Source organism: Oncorhynchus gorbuscha, linkage group LG07 (genome assembly GCF_021184085.1).
Source record: "Oncorhynchus gorbuscha isolate QuinsamMale2020 ecotype Even-year linkage group LG07, OgorEven_v1.0, whole genome shotgun sequence".
Classification (NCBI taxonomy): domain Eukaryota; kingdom Metazoa; phylum Chordata; class Actinopteri; order Salmoniformes; family Salmonidae; genus Oncorhynchus; species Oncorhynchus gorbuscha.
Window position 1 is genome coordinate 17,736,539 of NC_060179.1, and position 21,721 is coordinate 17,758,259.

Below are 21,721 nucleotides of genomic sequence, written 5' to 3' on the forward strand. Positions count from 1 at the left end.
TGTTCTGGTCTGCTGTAGTAGTTCTGCTGAGAGCTGGCCTTGACAGGCCTTGTGTTAAGTGTGTTTGGGTGTTCTGGGTTTGAGTCTAATCAAAGGGCATAAAGAATACTGACTCTAGCATGCTTCCCCACCAATAGCCTCTCAATCACACATGACAATGCTGATGCCCATCTGAGTGAGTGCTTAATGTAATTGAAGAATCCATAGACTAACCACTTCTGGGAAAATTGGAACCCACTAAACAAACAACAACACAAAGAGTTATCTATCCAAAACGGAGAATTATGGATAAACCACTTCTCTAATCTTTTTTGGTTCTATAACAAAGAACAAACAGCAAAAACATATACATGATCAAATACAAATCTAACAATCAACTATTAAAGACTACCAGAACCCACTGGATTCTCCAATTAAATTGAAGAAAAGGCCTATGGTGCTGATGGTATCCTAAATGAAATGATAAAATATACAGACCACAAATTCCAATTGGCTATACTTAAACTCTTTAACATCATCCTCAGCTCTGGCATCTTCCCCAATATTTAGAACCAAGGACTGATCACCCCAATAACTACCATACGTTATGAGTCCTTGGGACAATCCTCTGCATTATCATTAACAGCAGACTCGTAAATTTGCTCAGTGAAAACAATGTACTGAGCAAATGTCAAATTGGCTTTTTACCAAATTACCGCATATGACAGACCACGTACTCACCCTGCACACCCTAATTGACAAACAAACAAAGTCTTCTCATGCTTTGTTTATTTCAAAAAAGTGGTTTGACTCAATTTGGCATGAGGGTCTGCTATACAAATTCAAAAGAGACTAGGTCACATTTACATTTTTTAAATCCTGTTATTTCCAGATGGGAATAAAAATATAAACGTTATAAACTTTGCACTAGTGTAAACCAATCCCTTTAGTAAACTTTAAAATGTCAGCCCAGGCCCCAGCCCTGCAGTCATCTCTACTCTTTCATGCTATCTAAGTATGTGTGCGGTTTGGCTGTGTAGCCGCGTTGTCCCCCGTGTCCTAGAACAGCCATCCTCATATACAGAATGCCAGTGTGAAGGGGGTTGATAACTCCCTGACCCCCCTGGACTCCAGTCTCACTGCCTAGCTGCACTAGAAGGAAGGCAATTGGATGAGAGAGGGCTATAGGAGATTTATTCATACCAAAAACACAGGAACATACACCCACAATGACAAAATCAGACACAGATACAGACACAGACACACAAATACAAGGCTAACAGAAACGCATTCACACACAAGTCATGTACTTCCCATCTGAAAACGGATACTACTCACCTACACAACACCAATGGAGAAACAGAACACTTCCTGAAATTCATAAACAACAACCAACCCATCAGTCTCCACTGACACAATATTCTTAAGGTAATGGTAATGCCCTGGCCAGAGCCCAGCTAACAGCTACTGTGCTACCGGCCAGATCCTCATTGTGCTAAAGATAGTGGATTTGTTTACATTGAATTACGAGTGGGCCAACCAGCAAACCCTCCATTTCTCTCTCTGATAGACCACAACAACACAAACACTGAAACATGGATGAGAAGGTGACAGAGAGGTTGCTCTGCTCAGTAAAGTAACCCTACTTCCCCTGACCTGAAAGTACAACCACTTCATAAACAAACTGTTGCAGACGCTATGTTCATACTGTACCTTCTGTTGGAAGAAACGCTGGATCTGAGCCCATGACAGAAGCACCTCAGTACAGACCACTATGTTGCAACCCACAGCAATTGGAGTACAGTCAGCACACATCAAGAACACAGAAACGCTGTCAGACAGCTGTGAGACTAACATGACAGGACATATTCAATCAATCCCTATACCAGTCTGCTGTTCCCACATGCTTCAAGAGGGCCACCATTGTTCCTGTTCCCAAGAAAGCTAAGGTAACTGAGCTAAACGACTACCGCCCCGTAGCACTCACTTCCGTCATCATGAAGTGCTTTGAGAGACTAGTCAAGGACCATATCACCTCCACCCTACCTGACACCCTAGACCCACTCCAATTTGCTTACCGCCCAAATAGGTCCACAGACGATGCAATCTCAACCACACTGCACACTGCCCTAACCCACCTGGACAAGAGGAATACCTATGTGAGAATGCTGTTCATCGACTACAGCTCGGCATTCAACACCATAGTACCCTCCAAGCTCGTCATCAAGCTCGAGACCCTGGGTCTCGACCCCGCCCTGTGCAACTGGGTACTGGACTTCCTGACGGGCCGCCCCAGGTGGTGAGGGTAGGCAACAACATCTCCTCCCCGCTGATCCTCAACACGGGGGCCCCACAAGGGTGCGTTCTGAGCCCTCTCCTGTACTCCCTGTTCACCCACGACTGCGTGGCCACGCACGCCTCCAACTCAATCATCAAGTTTGTGGACGACACAACAGTGGTAGGCTTGATTACCAACAACGACGAGACGGCCTACAGGGAGGAGGTGAGGGCCCTCGGAGTGTGGTGTCAGGAAAATAACCTCACACTCAACGTCAACAAAACTAAGGAGATGATTGTGGACTTCAGGAAACAGCAGAGGGAACACCCCCCTATCCACATCGATGGAACAGTAGTGGAGAGGGTAGCTAGTTTTAAGTTCCTCGGCATACACATCACAGACAAACTGAATTGGTCCACTCACACTGACAGCGTCGTGAAGAAGGCGCAGCAGCGCCTATTCAACCTCAGGAGGCTGAAGAAATTCGGCTTGTCACCAAAAGCACTCACAAACTTCTACAGATGCACAATCGAGAGCATCCTGGCGGGCTGTATCACCGCCTGGTACGGCAACTGCTCCGCCCTCAACCGTAAGGCTCTCCAGAGGGTAGTGAGGACTGCGCAACGCATCACCGGGGGCAAACTACCTGCCCTCCAGGACACCTACACCACCCGTTGTTACAGGAAAGCCATAAAGATCATCAAGGACATCAACCACCCGAACCACTGCCTGTTCACCCCGCTATCATCCAGAAGGCGAGGTCAGTACAGGTGCATCAAAGCTGGGACCGAGAGACTGAAAAACAGCTTCTATCTCAAGGCCATCAGACTGTTAAACAGCCACCACTAACACTGAGTGGCTGCTGCCAACACACTGTCATTGACACTGACCCAACTCCAGCCATTTTAATAATGGGAATTGATGGGAAATGATGTAAATATATCACTAGCCACTTTAAACAATGCTACCTTATATAATGTTACTTACCCTACATTATTCATCTCATATGCATATGTATATACTGTACTCTACATCATCGACTGCATCCTTATGTAACACATGTATCACTAGCCACTTTAACTATGCCACTTTGTTTACTTTGTCTACACACTCATCTCATATGTATATACTGTACTCGATACCATCTACTGTATGCTGCTCTGTACCATCACTCATTCATATATCCTTATGTACATGTTCCTTATCCCCTTACACTGTGTATAAGACAGTAGTTTTGGAATTGTTAGTTAGATTACTTGTTGGTTATCACTGCATTGTCGGAACTAGAAGCACAAGCATTTCGCTACACTCGCATTAACATCTGCTAACCATGTGTATGTGACAAATAAAATTTGATTTGATTTGATTTGATTTGATTTGACTGTGCGTACAACAGAGACAGACACACAGACAGCGAGCGAGACAAATACAGTGAAATCAGTTATAGAACCCACTGCCCTTTATGGTTGTGAGATCTGGGGTCCGCTCACCAACCAAGAATTCACGAAATGGGACAAACACCAAATTGAGACACTGCATGCAGAATTCTGCAAAAATATCCTCTGTGTACAATGTAAAACACCAAATATCGCATTCAGAGAAAGAATTATGCCGATACCCGCTAATTATCAAAATCCAGAAAAGAGCCATTAAACCTTACATAACAAAGCCAACACCTACAGAGAGATGAACATAGAGAAAAGTCCCCTAAGCTCGCTGGTCCTGGGGCTCTGTTCACAAACAGACAGATTCCACAGAGCCCCAGGACAGCAACACAATCAGACCTAACCAAATCATCAGAAAACAAAAAGATAATTACTTGACACATTGGAAAGAATTAACACAAAAAAATAGAGCAAATGCTAGAATGCTATTTGGCCCTAAACAGAGAGTATATAGTAGCAGAATATCTGACCACTGTGACTGACTCAAACTTAAGGAAAGCTTTGACTAATGTACAGACTCAGTGAGCATAGCCTTGCTATTGAGAAAGGCCGCCGTAGGTAGACCTGGATCTCAAGAGAAGACAGGCCATGTGCACACTGCCCACAAAATGAGGTGGAAACTGAGCTGCACTTCCTAACCTCCTGCCAAATGTATGAGCATATTAGAGACACATATTTCCCTCAGATTACACAAATAATTCAAAAACAAACCCAATTTTGATAAACTCCCATATCTACTGGGTGAAATTCCACAGTGTTCAATCACATCGGCAATATTTGTGACCTGTTGCCATAAGAAAAGGGCAATTAATGAAGAACAAACACCTTTGTTAATACAACCCATATTTATGTTTATTTATTTTCCATTTTGTACTTTTAACTACTTGCACATAGTTACAACACTGTATATAGACATAATATGACATTTGAAATGTCTTTATTCTTTTGGAACTACTGTGAGTGAAATGTTTACTGTAAATTTTGTACTGTTTATTTCACATTGGTTTATTATCTATTTCACTTGCTTTGGCAATGTAAACATGTTTCCCATGCCAATAAAGCCCTTGAATTGAAATGGAATTAAGAAGAGAGAGGAGAGAGTGAGAGATGTATGCCCAGAGAATCACAACAAGCCTTCCTCAGATGACAGGCTCGTCACTTCACTGAGACTCAGAACTATGGGATGGCTTCTTGATAATACTGGATTGGATGTTTGATACAACAACTGCCCGACAATAGGGGGCTGGCCAGTGGCCACTGAGACAGACTAAGAAACAAAACCTGCTCCAAACTGAAAGCTGCTCCCTTCTAATGATTACCAAAGACTGCTGATTCACAAGAAACTCAGGCAAAAACAAAGACAAAGTCCTCATCAATCCTCCTTTCGTCAATGGGTATTAAATGCCCTTAGGATTGGGAGGTTTATCTGGGAGCAAGCACACACACACTAGGGATGCACAATATAAATCAGTGAACATATTGGAATCGGAAGATATTAGCTAAAAATGCCAACACCGGTATCGGCCCGATGTCTTGTTTAACGCCAATGTGCAAAACCCATGTCAAAGCTAACAATCTATAGTGGGGCAAAAAAGTATTTAGTCAGCCACCAATTGTGCAAGTTCTCCCACTTAAAAAGATGAGAGAGGCCTGTAATTTTCATCATAGGTACCTATATAAATTGTTTTCTTTTGTTGATTTTATATAACAACATTCCAACCTCGTTTAGCATGAGCTATTCAATTAGGGCATAATTCTACTATTTTGTATTCATTTGCATCACTGTCAATGACATATTTCATTTTCAAGGCTAACCGCAAAGTTCACTATTGTGGCTAATCCTTATTATGGCTAGCTTAACATAGATGGGTCCGACTACCATTAATCAAATAAGAACTCTTATTAGGGTTATTTAAGATGATGACACCTAGCTATATAGTGAGCTATAGCTACTGAAACAGATGTCATTTTGCTATGTTTTTGGGGAAGAACATTAATAGGATCCATGAGCTAGCTAACTATAGCTACTGAAACACATGTCATTTTGCTATGTTTTTGGGGAAGAATGATCATTTTGAAACTATGTTTTTTGGGGAAGAACATTAATAGGATCCATGAGCTAGCTAACTATAGCTACTGAAACATATATCGTTTTGCTATGTTTTTGGGGAAGAACATTAATAGGATCCATGAGCTAGCTAACTATAGCTACTGAAACACATGTCATTTTGCTATGTTTTTGGGGAAGAACATTAATAGGATCCATGAGCTAGCTAACTATAGCTACTGAAACACATGCCGTTTTGCTATGTTTTTGGGGAAGAATCATAGGATCCATGAGCTAGCTGGCGGGACAACTTTACCAGCATCATAGCATACGTATCAATGAATCGTTGTGACATGAAATACGAGTGATGGTGTACTCCGTGTGTAATGACTAGGTAAAAAATGTATGAATACGTTCAAATATTATGTAACGTCCAGTCATATTCAGGTCCTGATTGGTCAACAAGCTAATTTGACACATCAAATAGTGTTATTTGACATGTCAAAAAAGATACACGCAAAGACCCAAACGCCATTCCATAGAAATCCTGGTTGAGAATGAAACAACTGAACAAATGAACAACGAAACAGCATAGCAAGTAAGTGAAAGAAATAGGTTTTGATTATGTTTTACTGGTAATGGGGACATAAGTAAATGCCAACAAAATCACTTTTTGGTCAGTGTGGTGTGTGTAACCTTTATTTAACTAGGCAATTCTTATTTACAATGACGGCCTAACCCGGCCTAACCCGGACGACGCTGGGCCAAATGTGCGCCGCCATATGCGACTCGCAATCACAGCTGGATGTGATACAACCTGGATTCGAACCAGGGACTGTAGTGACACCTCTTGCACTGAGAAGCAGTGCCTTAACACACACACATGGATGCAGCGATCTAACTATTTCACTGTACTAGAATGCTTAAAAGGTCGCTAAAATCTGTATCGCTATTGATTTTTTTCTTTGGCAAGGAAAATATCGGATATCGGTCTCGGACAAAAATGTCATATCGGTGCGTCACCAACACGCACACTTTTTGTACAGATGAGCGGCACAGTTTGATGATGCGTACAGGATGGTAAACAGTGATGCCACGGCTGGAAGGCTGACTACTTCACCTGGACAAAGACTCCTGCTGACTCAAGCTGTTTGATCAATACTACTAATTCAATAAGCACCCCCTGCTCTGGCAGAGAGATGCACACACACTGCAGAGCGTCGCGTTAGAAACAGAGGAAAGACTAAGAGTACAATAACAACCTCATTCAGCAGCCACTGCTGTGCTATGGCTTCCTCATGGTGAGCGACTAGGAGTACAATAACAATAACAACCTAGCCTCATTCAGCAGCCACCGCCGTGCTCATAGCTTCCTCACGGTGAGCGTACATGATAAGAAGTCACTAGGGGAGTGGGACTGAAAGGTGAGGGGAGTTTTCAGTTCGACATGTTTTACCTTCTCTGTGAGGAGCTGCTCTGCAGAAAGACCTTGTGTAAGATCAGAGGGAAGAGAGGGGGAAGACGGCAGGAGGAGAAGGGGAATATTGCAGGAGGAGAAGGGGAAGACGGCAGGAGGAGAAGGGGAATATTGCAGGAGGAGAAGGAGAAGACGGCAGGAGGAAAAGGGGAAAACGGCAGGAGGAGAAGGGGAAGACGGCAGGAGGAGAGGGGGAAGACGGCAGGAGGAGAGGGGGAAGACGGCAGGAGGAAAGGGGGAAGGAAGGAAATTGTTCAATGGTCAGACACCATAGACAGATGAGGACACAGAAAGACTGCAGACTGTTTTCTCATGCTCTACGTGTCACACACACACGCTGTGTGGGTCAATCTCATTCTCAGGTTCGGTCACCTGAGCTGTGTGGGTGAGCATCCCGTCTCCTGCACTCAGTGGCATTTCCACATCAAAGGCATTCCACCCATCTGAATCTAGCATGGATCCAATACCGATTGAAACGCCTTAGACACGGCACCCCTGTGTGTGTGTGTGTGTGTGTGTGTGTGTGTGTGTGTGTGTGTGTGTGTGTGTGTGTGTGTGTGTGTGTGTGTGTGTGTGTGTGTGTGTGTGTGTGTGTGTGTGTGTGTGTGTGTGTCTCGGGGAAGTGTGTGAGATTTGAAATGTTCCTTTCTTTTTAGACACGACATCTCAGCCACAATGTAGCACAACAACCTTGGGCTGCTGAGACACAGTCAGCCACACGCTTTGTTATCAAGGGAAGATATTACATTTCAAATGCCACCGATTTTCAAGATGACAGTCCCTTCAATGATCCTGGAATGCCTGTGTGCATCTCTTTCTATGTGGCCTACTTTCTTAAGGAAATCAGAAAGGCAGTGGTGAGGTTATCAACATGCAGACCAGTCTCTCTCAGTTGCTCTCACACCATGAAGATTAACATTAGGACCAGGGTTGATTAATCTGATCCAGGGTATGTGTGTAGGTGGCAACCTCCAATTCAATCTCTCTCCAGAGCATTGGTAAACAGGGGGCAGCTGTTGCTGCCATAGCGAGCCAGGGGAAAATCCACTATGCTGGGTTGAAGGAAAGGTTGCACTGCAGTAATTACATTTGGAGAGGAGAGGAGTGGAGAGGAAGAAGGAAACACTGGCTGTCAGAGGTTGTCTGGACGACCTGGTGTGTGTGTGGGCCCATTGGACCACAGACTCCAGCCTGCCTACTCACCCAGACCTGAAGCCTCTGTCTAATCATGCTGGGAATCACTACACTGACTGAAGCTTGATTTCTGCTCCACCAGGGCATGATTATTAATTACACAGTTATTGGGGTCTTTCTTTTACAAGAATCCATGTGAAATATTTATGCAATGTAAATACAGATTGGTGATTCTGCAATATTCCCCCCAAATTCAATGCCGGAATTCTTATTGGTTGGTATGTGATCAAATACTTATGTCTTGCAATAAAATGCAAATTAATTACTTAAAAATCATACAATGTGATTTTCTGGATTTTTGTTTTAGATTCCGTCTCTCACAGTTGAAATGTACCTATGATAAAAATTACAGACCTCTACATGCTTTGTAAGTAGGAAAACCTGCAAAATCGGCAGTGTATCAAATACTTGTTCTCCTCACTGTACATACACAAACACACAGAGTAGTAGATCAGCTAGAAACATTTTGATGCTCAAAAACAACAAACATGTTGACTGAGAGCAAGAGTAGCTCTTGCAGCATAGCCCTGACATCATGCAGATGCAATGCTATTAAGAAATCAACCATTCAATAACACCAGCCACGGTAATATCCTACCCTCCCCCCATTCTGAGGCATGGACTGTGGAGATGAATAGCTAGGCAATGGTGTGTGTGGGGCCCTCCCTCCCTCCTCCCTGTACACAGCACCACAGCACACTCTCCCATGAAGACTCATTCTGCCAAAGTGCCCTCCCTCATCAACCCTGCACTCCTTCAACCTGCTGACCATGGGGCCCAGGCTGGCATGGCATCCCTCTCTCTCTTTCTCAATCCTTGTTTTCTCTATCTCCCTCTCTCCCTGTCTCCATCAATCAGTCCCTCCCTCCCTGATGCTCCTCTCTGTCCATCTCTTCAGTCAGGGTGATGTATGGTAACTCGCTAGCTTTGTATTAGCCCGCCTCAGATGCACACAGATGGCAGGATCTGCTAAATATGAGTGTCGTAACTCTTCCTACACCCTATAAGGTGGAGGAAGATGAGGAGGAAGAGGAGGAGAATATTACCTCCGTTCCTCTCAGCTGTTTGTTAGCTGGTCAAATAAAATGTATGAATCTCCTGTCCTTAGATTGAATGAGCCGTTAGCATGGATCACTCAGGTATTATGGATGTTTGGGGTATCAGTGTAACAAAATATATTGGCTTGTGCGATAGAGAAAACCGCCACATTGAGGTACAGTACAGTATTAGCTTATTTTGCTCTTAACTTAGTTCTTTCTAGAGAAAAGTGTTAGTTCATGTAATTTTCAGGTCCGGTTTGGGCTGTATGAGAGTGAATTTCTCCCTGCTGACGATGTGTGTAGCAGTGAACCTGCTGGTTTAGAGCTGAGCTGAGCTAAGCTGCCTGTTTGCACACAGCCTGGTGGAGCCGAGACAGGAGGGCACCATGGGGTCTGCTCTCAAACTACTAGTCTGTCTGTCTGTGGCACAATTCAAGGAATATTCATCTATTATCTGCCTATATCAACAGTTAGAAAAAGAAAAAGAGAGCTCCTCTCCTCAGTCTCCTCTCCTCTCCCCTCTTTTCTCCTCTCTCCTCCCCTGCTCTTCTCCTCAGTCCCCCCCCCATCCCCTTCTCTCCTCTCCTCTAGCCCAGGACCCAGCTTATGCTCCTCACTGATGGAGAGAGAGCCAGTGAGCAAACCAAATTAAACTAAACCACATTCACACTAAACAATAACACCTTGCAGCAAGCCAGGCTTGGCCAGACTCCATTACTCAACACACACACACACACACACACACACACACACACACACACACACACACACACACACACACACACACACACACACACACACACACACACACACACACACACACACACACACACACACACACACACACACACACACACACACACACTTATGTCCGTGTGTTCCAAGTTTTGAACAATTTACTCTATCCTTATTTTAAATTGCAGCAAAAAAAATAACGGCACACACAGACACACCGATCTGTCCATTTCCTGAGAAACAGCCTGAGGAGAGCAAATCTATTGCTGTGAATATTTCCAGAAGTCTCAACGTAATGGGAACATAAGAGATGGCTGAAGGCTGCTGTCTCCTCACTCATTTGCTCTCTTTCATCCACAGTGATGCTCTGGCAGCTCTAGCATCGGCTCTCTGGTGTCTCAGCTTCACACAGCTAGGTTTTCTAAATATGTCTGGCTAGGCGTAAACCACTTGGTTATTGAATCTGTTCCTTAATGTTGGGAATATGATGAAAAATATCCTAGTTACTAATTGAATACATAGCCTTAGCCTATGAACCACCATGCCGTATTTGATGGTGCTAACTAAGTAGAATTCACAATAATAGATTGCTGAAAGCTAATAGGAACAATTTGATCACTTAGGCTAAATTCTTGTTACTCTAAACCCCATAGCTTTTATCCACTTAATTACTCCTTCATGACATAATGAAGCTAACAGAAAGTACCCCAATGAGGATCTGGTATAGTTGGTATAACCAGTTGTAGGCCTATGTATAATTTGTGCACTATGGAGCAACTCTATACCCCTTTGTTTTGAGCGAGAGTGAGACTGCAGTGTTTACTGGTCAATAGGGAGTCACATTAAAAAGCTTAACAAATTGGACCCATTATTGGGAGAGCATGTGTTCAGTGAGCCTAATGAGCAGAAGTGTGCTGCTCCCAGTGGATGGTACCCCTAATGACAACGTGGCCGTCGCAGTGCCCATATTTATGTCAACACTGTACGACTTCTATACTACACAGTGTTTAAACGTAGGCCCATAGACCTATACTTCCTGTCAATGTACAATAGGTTAGACGTCTTTTCAGTGGTGTTCTTTGCTATCTAAGACTTGTCGCCTTGGTAAAGTGCCTTATGTCATTATGAGTCATGTCCAGTTACTTCCTGAACGCAACCTGAGACAATCAGCCCACTCTATATTTGGTTTAAACTTGAATCTTACAGTCTGGCAAAAACATCCCACTTTGATGAAGACGTATCCCCACATTGGCAGATGGTACCGTTAAAACAGCTCTGTCCTGAAAGCCTGCTTCACCACATTCGATACACGCAGATCGTTGTAAGCTCTTAGACTCAGTGCATGAATTATGCATCGCAATACCCCACAATTGTTTAGAACAACCTTTTCGAGTAAAAGGAAAGGAAACGCACTGTTATTTTGCTATTTCGAAAATACCAAGTCATTGGACGAATGATGATTTTGTTAGAATGCGTCAGAGCCACCTGGAAAGAGGAAATTGATATAAGGAATGAGTTTGCCACAGTCTAAGCATAATGTTATCTTCAAAATAAAAAGCTTTAGAATCCCACTATGGATTCCGATATCATCCGTGAGATTCCATTGACTGACTGAGGACCACATACAGCTGTACCCACCATGTGTGGTTGGGTTTGGCAAAACTAATGACTACAGTAAGTGGGACAAGAACAGAACAGGAACAGCGGTTTAAAAACATGTCTCAAAGGGCCCCTTAATAAGGAGTTCTGTTCTGTTCTGTTATTAGAACCTATAAACTATCACAATAAAGAAAGTCGCACACTCCATGTATAAACTCCCAGCAATTTAATGGGTATTTACCAATGCTTCGGCATCACTGTGCCTTCCTCAGGGTTATCAGAGCACGCATTGTTCCTGAAAAGTACACAATATATTCTGCTCATACTTGCCCAGCAAATGTTTTTCTCTAAGAGGAAGAAACATAGTTATCTCCATCCACAATCAGGAGGAAAACAGTTTGCCATAGTAGTTGCTCCATGACTTTGTTCGTGTCAACCTTGCTTTTGGGGAAGGTTAATAAACAGCATATTACAGCATATTAGAATTTAATTTCACGCCTCTTTTCGGCATCAACTGAAATGAATGAGGTCTACTATGGGTCAGTCCACATTGCTTAATTTAAAACGGCATTTGTAGTTACTGTGCTAGTTACAGTAGATACAGTCTTGATTCAGTAACATTAAAACAGCATTCTAGGCTTTTACCTGTACAGTACAGAATATCCAGCCAGTGTACATGAGGGAAACAATGGGAGCTGTCTCTAGTGCATAAATGGCATACTCTCAAAGGGCAAACAACGTAGTACCAACCAGTACTGTCCCCCAAGCTGACCAGGCTACAATAATTAAACTAGCAAACAACGTAGTACCAACCAGTACTGTCCCCCAAGCTGACCAGGCTACAATAATTAAACTAGCAAACAACGTAGTACCAACCAGTACTGTCCCCCAAGCTGACCAGGCTACAATAATTAAACTAGCAAACAACGTAGTACCAAACAGTACTGTCCCCCAAGCTGACCAGGTTACAATAATTAAACTAGCAAACAACGTAGTACCAAACAGTACTGTCCCCCAAGCTGACCAGGCTACAATAATTAAACTAGCAAACAACGTAGTACCAAACAGTACTGTCCCCCAAGCTGACCAGGCTACAATAATTAAACTAGCAAACAACGTAGTACCAACCAGTACTGTCCCCCAAGCTGACCAGGTTACAATAATTAAACTAGCAAACAACGTAGTACCAAACAGTACTGTCCCCCAAGCTGACCAGGTTACAATAATTAAACTAGCAAACAACGTAGTACCAACCAGTACTGTCCCCCAAGCTGACCAGGCTACAATAATTAAACTAGCAAACAACGTAGTACCAAACAGTACTGTCCCCCAAGCTGACCAGGTTACAATAATTAAACCAGCAAACAACAAACGTTTTGATTGTAGTGCCTGACACATCAGGTGACTGGCGGTGACTTATCCTAGATATGACCAATTCCATTAGATCTAGACCCCGTGGTATAATATATACTGTGGACCGACTGCTACATTACCACAGCAGGCCCGTGTGTGTGTGTGTGTGTGTGTGTGTGTGTGTGTGTGTGTGTGTGTGTGTGTGTGTGTGTGTGTGTGTGTGTGTGTGTGTGTGTGTGTGTGTGTGTGTGTGTGTGTGTGTGTGTGTGTGTGTGTGTGTGTGTGTGTGTACTGAATGTATTCACAGGCTGCTGGGAGAGCAGAGGACTGTGGAATAAGAGAAATATGTTTCGACCCTACTGGACTCTGACCGTTGGAAAAGCCCTGACCTCGTTGCAGCTGGCCACTCCCTCCCTCTATCCTGATAACTTGTGACACACATTGGTTACCTTTAAAAAACATGTATTTTACCTTTATTTAACTAGGGAAGTCAGTTAAGAACAAATTCTTATTTACAATGACGGCCTCCCCCGGCCAAACCTGGACAACGCTGGGACAATTTTGCGCCGCCCTAAGGGACTTCCAATCATGGCTGTTTGTGAAACAGTCTGGAATCGAACCAGGGTCTGTAGTGACGCCTCTAGCACTGAGATGCAGTGCCTTAGACCGCTGCGTCACTCGGGAGCCCACTTGGAAGTCAGTCCAGCGTTAGTAAACGATTTAATCATCATGAATGAAATGAATCATAACCTCATTCTCGGAATGGGTGGGCAGCGCCAGGCGCCTGCCCCCTACTCTGTGGTCCAAGATGAATGTATTCCTGCTTCCGTCACTGTTCTGCCTCTTTGTGACAATGTGAGAACCCAAGCTGCTACAGGATGTTTTCCTGAACAAGAGCAAAAGTCAAGTCCACAGTGAAAGTGAGAACATACTCGATCTGACAACTTAGTTTTTCAATAGAACAAAATGTGATTTATTGGATAGTGTTACAAGGAAGATCACAAACCTACAAGAAGAGGGCTGAATATCAACAACACATGCAACATCCTTGAACAACACTAGAGATTAGAGGTCGACTGATTAATCGGAATGGCCGATTAATTAGGGACGATTTCAAGTTCTCATAACAATCGGAAATCGGTATTTTTGGGCGCCGATTAAAAAAAATTCAAAAAAATTCAATGACGGCCTCGGAACAGTGGGTTAACTGCGTCGTTCAGGGGCAGAACGACAGATTTTCACCTTGTCAGCTCGGGGGATCCAATCTTGCAACCTTACAGTTAACTAGTCCTACGCAATAACGACCTGCCTCTCTCTCGTTGCACTCCACAAGGAGACTGCCTGTTACGCGAATGCAGTAAGCCAAGGTAAGTTGCTAGCTAGCATTAAACTTATCTTATAAAAACAATCAATCATAAATCACTAGTTAACTACACATGGTTGATGATATTACTTGATATTATCTAGCGTGTTCTGCATTGCATATAATCTGACTGAGCATACAAGCATACAAGTATCTAAGTATCTGACTGAGCGGTGGTAGGCAGAAGCAGGCGCGTAAACATTAATTCAAACTGTACTTTCGTGCGTTTTGCCAGCAGCTCTTTGTTGTGTGTCAAGCATTGCTCCGTTTATGACTTCAAGCCTCTCAACTCCAGAGATGAGGCTGGTGTAACCGAAGTGAAATGGCTAGCTAGTTAGCGTGCGCTAATAGCGTTTCAAATGTCACTCGCTCTGAGCCTTCTAGTAGGTGTTCCCCTTGCTCTGCATGGGTAACGCTGCTTCGAGGGTGGCTGTTGTCGTTGTGTTCCTGGTTCGAGCCCAGGGAGGAGCGAGGAGAGGGACGGAAGCTATACTGTTACACTGGCAATACTAAAGTGCATATAAGAACATCCAATAGTCAAAGGTTAATGAAATACAAATGGTATAGAGGGAAATAGTCCTATAATTACTACAACTTAAAACTTCTTACCTGGGAATATTGAAGGCTCATGTTAAAAGGAACCACCAGCTTTCATATGTTCTCATGTTCTGAGAAAGGAACGGAAACGTTAGCTTTCTTACATGGCACATATTGCACTTTTACTTTCTTCTCTTACACTTTGTTTTTGCATTATTTAAAACAAATTGAACATGTTTCATTATTTACTTGAGTGTAAATTGATTTTATTGATGTATTATATTAAGTTAAAATAAGTGTTTATTCAGTATTGTGGTAATTGTCATTATTACAAATAAGTTTTTATTTTTATTTTTAAATGTTTTTATAAAAATAAAAAAAACTATATATATATATATATATATTTTTTATAAATCGGCCGATTAATCGGTATTGGCTTTTTTGGCCCTCCAATATTCTGTATCAGTATCGGCGTTGAAAAATCATAATCGGGCGACCTCTACTAGAGATGATACAACATCCCTGGTCAAAGTGACAAAAATAACTACAGTATTATTAGATTGATGACTTGTCTCCACTCTTAGAAAAAAAGGTGCCATCTAGAACCTGAAATCGTTCTTTGGCTGTCTCTCATAGTAGAACCCTTTGAAGAACCCTTTTTGGTTCCAGGTAGAACCCTTTTGGGATCCTTTTAGGGGTAGTGGCTTGGGGGTAGGGGACTAGGAGTAGTGGGTAGGGGACTAGGGGTAGGGGACTAGGGGTAGGGACCTAGGGGTAGTGGGTAGGGGACTAGGGGTAGTGGGTAAGGGACTAGGGGTGGTGGGTAAGGGACTAGGGGTAGTGGGTAGGGGACTAGGGGTAGTGGGTAGGGGACTAGGGGTAGTGGACTAAGGGTAGTGGGTAGGTGACATGGGGTAGTGGGTAGGGGACTTGGGGTAGGGGACTAGGAGTAGTGGGTAGTGGGTAGGGGCTTGGAGGTTGGGGACTAGGGGTAGTGGGTAGGTGACAAGGGGTAGTGGGTAGGTGACTAGGGGTAGTGGGTAGGGGACTAGGGGTAGTGGGTAGGGGACTAGACGTAGTGGGTAGGGGACTAGACGTAGTGGGTAGGTGACTAGACGTAGTGGGTAGGTGACTAGACGTAGTGGGTAGGTGACTAGACGTAGTGAGTAGGTGACTAGACGTAGTGGGTAGGTGACTAGACGTAGTGGGTAGGTGACTAGACGTAGTGGGTAGGTGACTAGACGTAGTGGGTAGGTGACTAGGGGTAGTGGGTAGGTGACTAGGGGTAGGTGACATGGGGTAGTGTGTAGGTGACATGGGGTAGTGTGTAGGTGACATGGGGTAGTGGGTAGGTGACATGGGGTAGTGGGTAGGTGACATGGGGTAGTGGGTAGGTGACTAGGGGTAGTGGGTAGGTGACATGGGGTAGTGGGTAGGTGACATGGGGTAGTGGATAGGTGACTAGGAGTAGTGGGTAGGTGACTAAGGGTAGTGGATAGGTGACATGGGGTAGTGGGTAGGTGACTAGGGGTAGTGGGTAGGTGACTAAGGGTAGTGGATAGGTGACATGGGGTAGTGGGTAGGTGACTAGGGGTAGTGGGTAGGTGACTAGGGGTAGTGGGTAGGTGACATGGGGTAGTGGGTAGGTGACATGGGGTAGTGGGTAGGTGACATGGGGTAGTGGGTAGGTGACATGGGGTAGTGGGTAGGTGACATGGGGTAGTGGGTAGGTGACATGGGGTAGTGGATAGGTGACTAGGGGTAGTGGGTAGGTGACTAGGGGTAGTGGATAGGTGACTAGGGGTAGTGGATAGGTGACTAGGGGTAGTCTTGGAAGGATTACAAGGTGTCCCAAAGAGGAGGACGGTGAGGACTAAATGTATCCCAATCAGAGGGACTGTCAGTGAGTAGTGGCATTCTCTCAGAGATGTCTCTGTGCCTCAAGGTAAGAGGGAAGATTGCGTAAGTCTCTGAGTATACTGGGTGACCCAGTTGTTTCGACAGGCAGTGGTTAATGAGTTTCTCAGTGTCTTTGAATGAGTGGCATTCACACTCTCCATCCACACCTCCAATACGTACAAGATTCAAGCTTTTGAATAAAATCACAGCTGGTTATCATGAAAAATACTAATTCAGGTACAAGAAAAAAGAAAATCACCTATAGAATCGTGCCTAATAAGGATGGCATCCTGTAGTTTCTGCCACGACATAGTATGGGTGTTTTTTCATACTGATAATAGGTATGAGGAAGCATTATGTTAAACTCACTGCTCTTAAAACACCCACACTGTGATGCTCTTACTAATCTGGGCTATTCAGTTTCTGAATGCAGAGGGAGCTTCATTCCTACTACAGACTCTCTGCCGATCTAGGATAATCTCACAACACAAACCCAGGAAGTACATAGCCTAATGCTAACATAAACACAGTAGCCTATGTAACACAATGGGGAAAAACTACAGAAATGTGTAATCAAATATTTCTACATCAAAAGAGTACGTTTTACTGAACATGCTAACATGTAGCCACTCAATTGTGTTACTAACAGTGTAATAACATAATAGCATTGCGTATTGGCTCGGCCCACCCCTCCTACGCAGTCACTAAGTGACTCATTGCAAGCCAACAGAAAAGGTCTCCGGGCAGCTGAGCGAAAATGAAGGAAAACTACTCTAAACTTCCGTAGGACCTATTATTCTTCCACTCCTCTCTACTTTCTCTTCCTCTGTATCCTTTGAAAAGAAGGTTGATGACATCCACTCCTCATTCACTCAGCCTATTGAGTCCACTGATTGTGCTGCCTCTGACCAACACTCTCGCTACCTTACCTCTCTCAGATTGATCTTCTTGACCCTAACCAGTCAGGCTTCAAGACGGGTCACTCAACCGAGACAGCTCTCCTGTGTGTGACGGAGGCTCTCAGTACTGCCAAAGCTGACTCTCTCTCCCCTGTTCTCATCCTCCTAGATCTGCCTTCGACACTGTGAACCATCAGATCCTCCTCTCCACCCTCTCAGGGCTGGGTGTCTCAGGCCCCTCCTACCAGGTGACATGGAGAGGATCTGTATCTGCACCACATGCTCTCACTACTGGTGTTCCCCAGGGCTCGGTTCTAGACCCTCTCCTCTCCTCTCAAGTCACTCGGCTACGTCATATCCTGACATGGTCTCTCCTATCATTGCTATGCGGATGACACTCAACTACTTATCTCCTTCCCACCACCCAGGTGGCGACACACATCTCCGCGTGCCTGGCAGATATCTCAGTTTTGATGTTGGCCCACCACTTGAAGCTCCACCTCAACAAGACGGAGCTTGTCTTCCTCCCGGGGAAGGCCAGTCCGCTCCAAGGCCTCTCCACACGGTTGACAACTCCACGGTGTCCCCCTTCCGGAGTGCAAAGAACCTTGCTCACGGCAAGACCCTCTCAATCTCTGCAAACATCAAAGCAGTGACTCGCTCCTGCAGGTTCATGCTTTACAACATCTGTAGAGTACAACCCTACCTCACACAGGAAGCGGTGCAGGTCCTAATCCAGACACTTGTCATCTCTTGTCTGGACTACTGCAACTCTCTGTTGGCTGGGTTTCCCTCTTGTGCCATCAAACCCCTGCAACCTATCCAGAATGCTGCAGCCCACCTGGTTTTCAACCTTCCCATGTTCTCAGATGGCACCCTGCTCTTCCACAGACTCCACTGGCTTCCAGTTGGAGCTCGCATCCACTACAAGACCATAGTGCTTACCTACAGAACAGCAAGATGAACTGCCCCTCCCTACCTTCAGGCTCTGTTCAAACCCTACACCCTAACCCGAGTACACCTCCGGTCTCTTTGCCCCCCCACTCTTAAGGGAGGGCAGCTTCCACTCATCCCAGTCAAAGCTCTTCTCTGTCCTGGCACCCCAGTGGAGGAACCAGCTTGCCGCGGCAGCTAGGACAGCAGAGTGCCTGGCCATCTTCTGACACCTTACCTCTTCAAAGACTATTTTAAATAATCCCACAGCACACCCCCATCTACTTACTATGACTGTGATAAGTGGTTGTCCCACCTAGCCACCTTAAGATGAATGCACTAACTGTAAGTCAAATCAATAATCTAATCAAATGTTATGTGCCACACGTGCCGAATACAACAGGTGTAGTAGACCTTACAGTGAAATGCTGAATACAACAGGTGTAGTAGACCTTACAGTGAAATGCTGAATAAAACAGGTGTAGTAGACCTTACAGTGAAATACTGAATAAAACAGGTGTAGTAGACCTTACAGTGAAATGCTGAATAAAACAGGTGTAGTAGACCTTACAGTGAAATGCTGAATACAACTGGTGTAGTAGACCTTACAGTGAAATGCTGAATAAAACAGGTGTAGTAGACCTTACAGTGAAATGCTGAATACAACAGGTGTAGTAGACCTTACAGTGAAATGCTGAATACAACAGGTGTAGTAGACCTTACAGTGAAATGCTGAATAAAACAGGTGTAGTAGACCTTACAGTGAAATGCTGAATACAACAGGTGTAGTAGACCTTACAGTGAAATGCTGAATACAACAGGTGTAGTAGACCTTACAGTGAAATGCTGAATACAACAGGTGTAGTAGACCTTACAGTGAAATGCTGAATAAAACAGGTGTAGTAGACCTTACAGTGAAATGCTGAATACAACAGGTGTAGTAGACCTTACAGTGAAATGCTGAATAAAACAGGTGTAGTAGACCTTACAGTGAAATGCTGAATACAACAGGTGTAGTAGACCTTACAGTGAAATGCTTACTTTACAAGCCCTTAATAAGAGCATCTGCTGAATGACTAAAATGTCAATGTAATGTAGTAATGTGCATTTGTTATCCCCCAAAACAGTGGAGAGACAGGTACAGTAAAATGAAGGTAAGCTAGACTCACTGGCTGCTCAACAACAAAGGTGGGCTGTAGGGTCATTGTTTCACCAGCAGTGTCAGATTACTGGAGTAGCAGAACAGAGTAACTTGTTCCAAGCCGTTTGCCAACTTGACGAAAAACACATAAATGGACCCGAAATGACTATGCAGGGAAAAACAAAACCTGTCCTGATCTTTTTCATGACAGATTAAAATTATTCATGTGAAGTTCAGATGGGCCCTTCCTCTTTCTAAATTCAACAAGGCGTAGGACCACTGGAAATAGGCTATATTGTGAAGACGCGTTTCAGCTAAATGCAGCTAAATGCAAATGGTGCGAATGATACATCTGCCACTTTCCCGATGCGCATGTATTTTTGGGGACAACCAAAGACATAAATGCCGATCCGGGTCTCCAAAGACATCACAGTAGCCAACATTCACTGCCAAGCTCGGCTACTTGTTTTTCTTTCAACGCCACTCCCTCTACGGTTTCGACTAGAAGGGATACAGTTTATGTCAGAATTGACAATAATTGACTTCGTAGCAGGTTAGGACAATTTACGTAGCAGGTTAGGATAATTGGGTTACGGTTAGGAAAAGGGTCAGGATTTGGTCAAATGCAAAACATTTCAACTTTAAACGTCAATTTGACATAAACTGTATCCCATTCAGCCATGACTCCCCTCTCCGGGCACGCAGGACAGTCTGGATTTCTAGAGCAGAGTAGACAGACTGCTTCGTATAACCCACAGACGATTCCATCAGAAAAAAAAGTTAAAGTAATGTGGCAAAATGATTTGCACATATCAGTCTAACAATTTAAAATCGCTTCTTCTTGCAGGAATAATTGTATACGACTTGATGTAGCCTGCAGACAAATGCAGCAGCAATTCCATAATGCTTTATAATTGGAAATAATAAGTGACAGTTTGCTTTCAGTTATTAGCTAATTATTTATACAGCACGGTATTGTCAGTTGCGTGCGTAATAAACTAGTGTAGCAGTTTGCAACTGTCAAAGGAGGCACACACCCCTGTCATTTGCACCATTTCCGTATCCACACAGAGTAACTAAGCGATGATTATCCGAGAGCCTATAATGCCACCTCGATAGTTGTATATTCAACAACTATCTACCGTCCTTTACCTGAATAAAACCTAAAATATTGAGCGAAAATACATATCAACTGTAGCTGCATTGTTGCCAATAGATTCTAGAACGACTTTGTTGCGACAATGTAGCCCAAGGAGTCGCATACTTTCGCGAACCTTGGGGCTGGCGACAACGTAGCAGCCCAAAAACATAGTAGGCAGTATTAACCAGAGATGCATGACGTTGGTAAATCAATTACAAACTAAGACTGTGATCATGTCAGAAATAAAACTTACCGAGTGCCACCTCGCAGGCTTTTCGCAATTGCGAATGGTGAGCCTTTTTAACCTCTTTGTCGGCCAGGATCTTCTCCAAAGCTCTGGTTAAAAACATGTTTTTCGTCTTTTTGCCTTCATACATGGCGCGCCGGAATTGGGGCGAGGAGTAGTACCTGTCCCAAGGGCAGCAGCCGTTCCAGACCGATGTGTTCTATTCGAGAGGACAGCGGCAGTGGCCCTAACATACAGACATAAATAAAGACAGAAGGTGGGGTAAATCCCTCAGATTGCCATTAGCAACCTGCCTAGCTGCGCCATGTTGGAAGGAAGCGACGTCACGCACGTTAAAAACGGCCGCAGTGAGGCAGCAGGGTGTGTGTGCGTGTACTATGGAAATAATCTACCTGATCATGATTATATTACATA

General features: G+C 44.1%; 1 protein-coding gene across 7 annotated transcripts in view; it reads right to left on the reverse strand.

The window, feature by feature from the left end:
- The window catches only part of LOC124039574 (brefeldin A-inhibited guanine nucleotide-exchange protein 1-like), an 83,409-nt gene extending 61,761 nt beyond the window's left edge, over positions 1-21,648 (reverse strand). For all 7 annotated transcript variants that reach the window (XM_046355687.1, XM_046355685.1, XM_046355684.1 and 4 more), the window contains exon 1: positions 21,314-21,648. In XM_046355687.1, coding sequence (XP_046211643.1) covers positions 21,314-21,437 — 124 coding nt within the window. In that variant the 5' untranslated portion in view covers positions 21,438-21,648. The remainder of the gene's footprint in view (positions 1-21,313) is intronic.
- Between the last annotated feature and the right edge of the window lie 73 nt (positions 21,649-21,721).